This window comes from Salvelinus sp. IW2-2015, linkage group LG2 (genome assembly GCF_002910315.2).
Source record: "Salvelinus sp. IW2-2015 linkage group LG2, ASM291031v2, whole genome shotgun sequence".
Taxonomy (NCBI): domain Eukaryota; kingdom Metazoa; phylum Chordata; class Actinopteri; order Salmoniformes; family Salmonidae; genus Salvelinus; species Salvelinus sp. IW2-2015.
The window spans coordinates 32,648,730-32,656,557 of NC_036839.1; the positions used below are offsets into that span (position 1 = coordinate 32,648,730).

The 7,828-nt window shown below is 45.0% G+C and overlaps 1 protein-coding gene across 1 annotated transcript in view; it reads right to left on the reverse strand.

Annotated features, from left to right (window-relative positions):
- Positions 1-7,828, reverse strand: part of tmem179ba (transmembrane protein 179Ba) — an 18,376-nt gene that overhangs the window by 5,574 nt on the left and 4,974 nt on the right. Inside the window, exon 2 of the mRNA XM_024008272.3 lies at positions 563-759. Coding sequence (XP_023864040.1) covers positions 563-759 — 197 coding nt within the window. The remainder of the gene's footprint in view (positions 1-562; positions 760-7,828) is intronic.

Below are 7,828 nucleotides of genomic sequence, written 5' to 3' on the forward strand. Positions count from 1 at the left end.
GGACAAGTCTCTGAATGTCCTTGAGTGGCCCAGCCAGAGCCCGGACTTGAACCCAATCGAACATCTCTGGAGAGACCTGAAAATAGCTGTGCAGCAACGCTCCCATCCAACCTGACAGAGCTTGAGAGGATCTGCAGAGAAGAATGGGAGAAACTATCCAAATACAGGTGTGCCAAGCTTGTAGCATCATACCCAAGAAGACTCAAGGCTGTAATCACTGCCAAAGGTGCTTCAACAAAGTACTGAGTAAAGGGTCTGAATACTTATGTAAATCTGATATTTCCGTTTTTTTTATATTAACAAACATTTCAAAAATCCTGTTTTAGCTTTGTCATTATGGGGTATTGTGATGTCATTATGAGGTATTGTGATGTCATTATGGGGTACTGTGATGTCATTATGGGGTACTGTGTGTAGATTGATGGGGAGGGGGGACAATTTAATACATTTTAGAATAAGGCTGTAACCTAACAAAATAGGGAAAAAGTCAAGGGGTCTGAATACTTTGAATGCACTGTATATAGATAGACATGTACAGTGGTATATATAGAGAAACACTCACCTGTTAACCCCTCCATCCAGGCAGCATGTATATATCCAGTACAGTGATATGGAGAAACAGAACACGGCTACACACACTGAGATAGCAGAGACAAAGTAACAGAGCGAGGGAGAGCTGGAGGTCTGGACCAATATGGAGTCTGATGACGAGTTGTGATTTACTGTCCCATACAGGATACAGAGACCCCTGAAACTCCCCTGGACAGAGACGGAGGGGTAGAGAGGGGGCGAGGAGGGGTAGAGAGGGAAAGAGATCACCAATCATTGTTAGTTTAAAATTGACTGAAAATCCACAGAATTGACAACATGACCCGTCATAGTGGTTCAAAGAACTCTCTGTCTCTGTCTGTCTGTGTTTCGCCGTCTCTGTCTCTCTCTGTCCGTCTGTCTGTCCGTCTCTCTCTGTCCGTCTCTCTCTGTCCGTCTGTCTCTGTCCGTCTGTCTCTGTCCGTCTGTCTCTCAGGGGCATCAATTCAGCTAAACCAGAGTATGACAAAGCTTAATTAGTGAATTTATACATTAGTTTAAAACCTTTAACGTGCTGTGAGGAACAGCAATAACAAGCAACATTGACTCCAGCCATTATCACCTTTGTTGCTGTAGCACCATTCACCCAGAGCCAATTGGGGACTGAACATTCACCTCAGCCAATAGGAGACTGAACATTCACCTCAGGAGAAAACTCCACCACACCACCAGGGTCACGTTCAGCCATAGACGCTCTCCTTCCCCCTTGTCGGTGGTTAACTCCTTTTCGCCCCGGTTCCGTCCTGCTGCGTCCTCCCTTCCCCGGGTTATATGGAAACCACACACACACACACCATACACACACACACACACACACACACCACACACACACACACACACACACACACACACACACCCATACAGAAACACACACACACCACACACACACACACAACCACCATACAGAAACACAACACACACACACGACACACCACACACACACCCCCCCATACAAGAAACACACACACCACACACCATACAGAAACACACAACCACACACCACACCATACAGAAACACGACACACACCATACAAACACAACACACAACCACACCAACAGAAACACACAACACACAGCACCATACAGAAACACACCAGCCACCACACACCAATTACAGAGAACAACACACACACACACACACACACCATACAGAAACACACACACACCACACACACACACACACACACCCACACACACACACACACACACACACCACACACACAGCACACCACACACACACACACCCACCATACAGAACACCACACACACGCACACCACCACCATACAGAAAAACACACACACGAATGACGGACACACACACACACACACTCATAAGGTTAGACAGACATTGCGAAAGTTGCACCAATGCACATAATTAATGGTTTAAAAATGTTATCATCTACCAAAAAGTACATGGAGTAGCCAGCCAAATCGGGGAAATCCACAGAATGCGAAAAGAAATTTGCAGACGGAGCTCTATTTTAGTGCCTCTGGTACATTCTAATGACTTACCAATCTGTTCCAATAACACAGCAGAGGCGACATGGCTTTGGATAACACTAGCTATTAAACAGGAGAGCGGCGGGAACATCGCTGCGCTTTTGAACTGACAGGCACCTAGCTATTAAAACAGGTACCGCGAAGAGGCGGGACATCGCGTGGCTTTGTGACTGAAGGCACCCTAGCCTATAACACAGGTACCGAGAGCGACATCGCTGGCTTTTTAGGCCTAGCCTAAAAACGGTACGACGGGACACGGCTCTGCTGACAGCCACTCCTATTTAAAAACAGGCTACCGAGAGGCGGACAGCGGCTGGCTTTGTGTACGACAGGCACCTAGCCTATCAGATAGAGAAGCCACTAGAATTATGCATATGTTCATTCTAGTGGGAGAGGGCCTAAGGACTTTTCTGACTAGCGAATTTGAAACTCTTAACATGAAAAAGAACCTTGTTAATGAAATGAATGCTAGCAGATACCCAAGACTTCCAGTCATTTGCGCGCTTAACACTAGATTAGCATTGTCTCGCAAAACGACCTCTAACTTCCTTCATAGCTGCGACACGGAGACCCATTACAAATGTATCACAAGTTCAGCTGACTTGGGAAGAAGATAACAGACCTGAAGTATTCCAGTAACATATATTAAAATCACAGCTGCAGCTTTCTCTTTGCTAATGATGTGTTGTTCAGCTTTTCTCTGGTTGAGTGGTAGAATAATCCTAGTTTAATTCAATGCGAAATACGCATTCCGTTAAGGAGACACAGAAGTAGGCCTAGCCGCGCGTTCTGACTGTCAGACTGGTGCCGACCCGCCTATACTGTGCCCCTCTTATCTCCGTTCGCTCGCTATGAAAGACGCGGTGAGTTTGTGTTTCTCGGGAAGTAACGACAACTAATCTCAGTCTCCCCCGTTCCAGAGTATTTGATTTGCACAGTTTTGGTTGCTTAGTGATGCTGTAGCTTTCAAAAGCGCCACTGAACGGGCACTTCTAAAGCCGAGACGTTTCTTCCCTGTAGCTGTAGTTCTTGCTTCTGCTCTCCTTCCAGAAAACAAACATGACCGTAGCTAGAGACGCTTTCAAGGGTATTCTGACTGAGGTTAGAGATAACGTCACTTGCCGACCCTAGCCGGTATAGTAATAGGACCATATTCTGCATTGTGAATTGACTGGAATTTAGATTTTTAAAATTATTTTAATGGAAAAAAGATAAGTTAGAAAAATTGGCATTTAAACATGAACAAAATTGTCAATTTTGTCACAGGCAGCATGTTCAGTGATTCGGAATTATTCAAGACCCCTTGACTTTTTCCACCATTTTTTAACGTTACAGCCTTATTCCAAAATGGATATAAAAAATACTCAGCAATGCTACACCACAATAGCCCATAATGACTAAGCGAAACAGGTTTTAGAATCTTTGCAATTTATGAAATAAAAAAACAGATAACCTTATCTGACATCAAATTTCAACCCTTGCTTTATGAGACATCTAAATTGAAGCTTCCAGGTGCATCCTGTTTTCCATTGATCATCCTTGAGATGTTCTACAACTTGATTGGAGTGTCACCTGTGGTAAATTCAATTGATTGGACAGGATTTGGAAAGACACACCTGTCAATTACAAGTCCCACAGTTGACAGTCATGTCAGAGCAAAAACCAACCATGAAGTTCAAAGTCGAATTGTCCGTAGAGCTTAGACGGCAGGATTGTGTGAGGGCACAGATCTAGCAGCATTGAAGTCCCCAAGAACACATGCCTCCATTTCTTAAATGGAAGAAATTTTGGACCCACCAAGACTCTTCCTAGAGCTAGCCTGCCAAACTGAGCAGTCGGGGGGGAGGCCTTGTCAGGGAAGTGACCAAGAAACCTGATGGTCACTCTGACAGAGCCTTCCAGATCCTCTGTGGAGATGGGGAGAACCTTCCAGAAGGACAACCATCTCTGCCAGCATCCACCCAATCAGGCCTGGTTTATGTTACAGTGGCCAGGATGGAATCCACTCCCTACTAAAAGGCAAATGAAAGCCTGCTTTGGAGTTTTTCAAAAGACACACCAAAGACTCTTCAGACCATGAGAAAACAAGATTCTCTGGTCTGATTGAAACCAAGATTGAAACCTTATGGCCTGAATGACCAAGCGAGATCCTTGATGAAACCTGCTCCAGAACGCTCAGGACCTCAGACTGGGACGAAAGGTTCACCTCCAACAGGACAACGACCTCTAAGCACACAGCCAAGACCAACGCGAGTGGCTTCTGGACAAGTCTCTGAAGTCCTTGGTGTGCCCAGTTCAGAAGCCCGGACTTGAAACCCAATCTTGAACATCTCGGAGAGACTGAAAATTAGCTGTGCAGCAACGTTCCCATCCAACATGACAAGAAGCTTCAGAGGATCTGCAAGAAGAATGGGAGAAACTATCCAAATACAGGGTGCCAAGCTATGTCAGCATTCAGTACCCAAGAAGACTCAGGCTGTAATCACTGCCCAAAGGTGCTTAACAAAGTACAGAAAATAAAGGTCTGATACTTATGTAAATCTTGATATTTCAGTTTTTTTCTATTATTAACAAACATTTCTCAAATCTCTGTTTTAGTGTCAATTTGGGGTATTGTGATGTCCTATGGGTATTGTGATGTCTTAGGTGGTATTGGATGTCATTATGGGGTATGTGCATGTCATTAGGGGTACTGTGCTGTAGATTTGGGGTGGGGGGGGGGACAATGTTAATCAATTTTTAGAATAAGGCTGTAAACCTAACCAAAATAGGGAAAAAGTCACAGGGGTCTGAATACTTTCGGAATGCACTTGTATATAGATAGACATTGTACAGTGATATTAATAGAGAACACTCACCTGTTAACCCTCATCACAGCACATTGTATATATCCAGTTATACAGTGATATAGGAGAAAACAGAACACTGCTACACACACTAGAGATAGCCAGAGACAAGTAGAACAGAGCGAGGGAGAGCTGGAGGTCATGGAACCAATATGGGTCTGATGACGATTGTGATTTAATACTGTCCCATCTAGAACAGAGACCCCTTAGCTCCCGCGAGAGGGTAGGGAGAGGGGGAGGAGTAGGAGAGGGAAAGAGATCACAAATCATTGTTAGTTTTTAAAATGGACTGAAAAATCCACAGAAGTAGCACATGGACCTCGTTCATAATGGTCTTCAGAAGAACTCTCTTGTCTACTGGTCTGTCTGTGATTTTCGCCGTCTCCGTGCTCTCTCTGTCCGTCTGTCTTCTGTCGTGTTTCCCGTCTCCGTCTCTGCTGTCGTCGTCTCGGTCCGCTCTCGTCTATCTACTGTCGCTGTCTGTCTGTTCGCTCTCGCTCTCTGTCCGCTCTGTCTGATCAGGGGCATCAATTCAGCATAAACCAAGTATGAACAAGCTTAATTAGTGAATTTTAATTAGTTTAAACACTTAGAAGCCATCAACAATTTTGCTCACAAACTTTTTGTGTAGCACATCACAGTCATGGGACTTGAATTGCCAATAGACTGCATCACCATAGGAGCTGACATCTCCAGACCGAAACTGATACCAACAATAGGGACTGACTCCCAGAGCCAATTGGGACTGACATCACCCCGGCAAAACAACTTCACAAGAATAGGATGACATTCCAACCATGGACGAACATTCACAACATTCACCCAGAGCCAATGGACTGGAACATCTCACTCTCAGCCAATAGGAGACTGAACATCACCTCAGCCAATAGGGACTGAACATTCACCCTCAGCCAATAGGGACTGAACATTCACCTCGAGTCCAATAGGAGACTGAACATTTCACCTCAGTCAAATAGGGAGACTGCAACATTCACTCACCATTGTCACGCTCAACAAAGGGGACTGAGGACTGAACATTCACCTCCAGCAGAGAGCCAATAGGGAGACTGAATCATTCATCCCCAGTCAATAGGAGGACTGAACATTTCACCTCAGTCAATAGGGACAATATCAGACTCAATGGGGCCTAACATTCACCTCAGTCAATAGGGACTGAACATTCATCCCAGTCAACAGGAGACTGAACATTCACTCACAATAGGAAGACTGAACATTTCACCTCAGTCAATAGGAGACTGAACACACCCCAGTCAAAGGAGACTGAACATTCACCTCAGTCAAAGAGAGACTAACATTCACCCCAGTCAATAGGAGACTGGAACATTCACCCAGAGCAACAGGAGACTGAACATTCACCTCCAGAGTCAATAGGAGGACTGAACATTTCACCTCAGCAATAGGAGACTGAACATTCACCCAGTCAATAGGAGACTGAACATTCACCCAGCAGTCAATACGAGACTGAACATGCACCCCAGAGTCAATAGGAGACTGAACATTCATACCTCATGTCAATAGGGACTGAACATTCACCTCAGTCAATAGGAGACTGGACATTCACCTCAGGTCAATAGGAGACTGAACATTCACCTCAGTTCAATAGGAGGACTGAACATTCACCCAGTCAACAGGGACTGAACAATTCACCCCAAGTCAAGTAATAGAGACTGAACATTCACCTCAGTCAAAAATAGGGACTGAAACATTCACCTCAGTCAATAGGAGACTAACATCACCCCAGTCAATAGGGGACTGAAACATTCACCTCCAGTCAACAGGGAGACTGAACATTCACCTCAGTCAATAGGGACTGAACACTTCACCCCAGTCAACAGGAGGACTGAACATTCACCTCAGTCAATAGGAGACCTGCAACATTCACCTCAGTCAATAGGCGGGACTGAAACATTCACCTCAGTCAATTAGGGGACTGACCATTCACCTCAGTCAAATAGGGGACTGAACATCTCACCCCAGTCAGTAGGAGACTGTAACATTCACCCTTCAGTCCAATAGGGACTGAACATTCACCCCAGTTCAATAGAGGACTGAACATTCACCTCCAGTCAATAGGGGACTGAAAACATTCACCTCAGTCAATAGGGACTGAACATTCACCTCAGTCAATAGGGACGAACATTCACCTCCAGTCCAATAGGGACTGAACATTCACCCCAGTCAATAGGAGACTGAACATTCACCTCCAGTCAATAGGGGACTGACATTCACCTCAGTCAAGAGGGGACTGAACATTCACCCCAGTCAATAGGAGACTGAACATTCACCCAGTCAGATAGGGACTGAACATTCACCTCAGTCCATATAGGCGAATGAACATTCACCTCAGTCAATAAGGAGACTGAACATTCACCTCAGTCAATAGGGGACTGAACATTCACCTCAGTTCAATAGGGGACTGAACATTCACCCCAGTCGAAAGGAGACGAACATCACCCCAGTGACACATTCACTCAGTATAGGAGACTGAACATTCACCTCAGTCAATAGGGAGACTGAACATTCACCTCAGTCAAATAGGAGACTGAACCATTCAACCTCAGTCAATAGGAGACAATGACATTCACCTCAGTCAATAGAACTGAACATCACCTCAGCAATAGGGCGACGTGAACATTCACCTCAGCCAATAGGGACTGAAACAGTCACCCCAGTCAATAGGAGACTGAACATTCACCTGTCAGCTCAATAGGGGACTGAACATTCACCTGTCAATAGGGACTGACAGTCGCCTCAGTCAATAGGAGACTGGACATTCACCTCATGTCTATAAAGACTGTCATACTAGATATTAGCTCAGACATGGGCGCCTACTTTGTCTGAAAGTTTAAAAAAATATTACTTTTATTATTTTA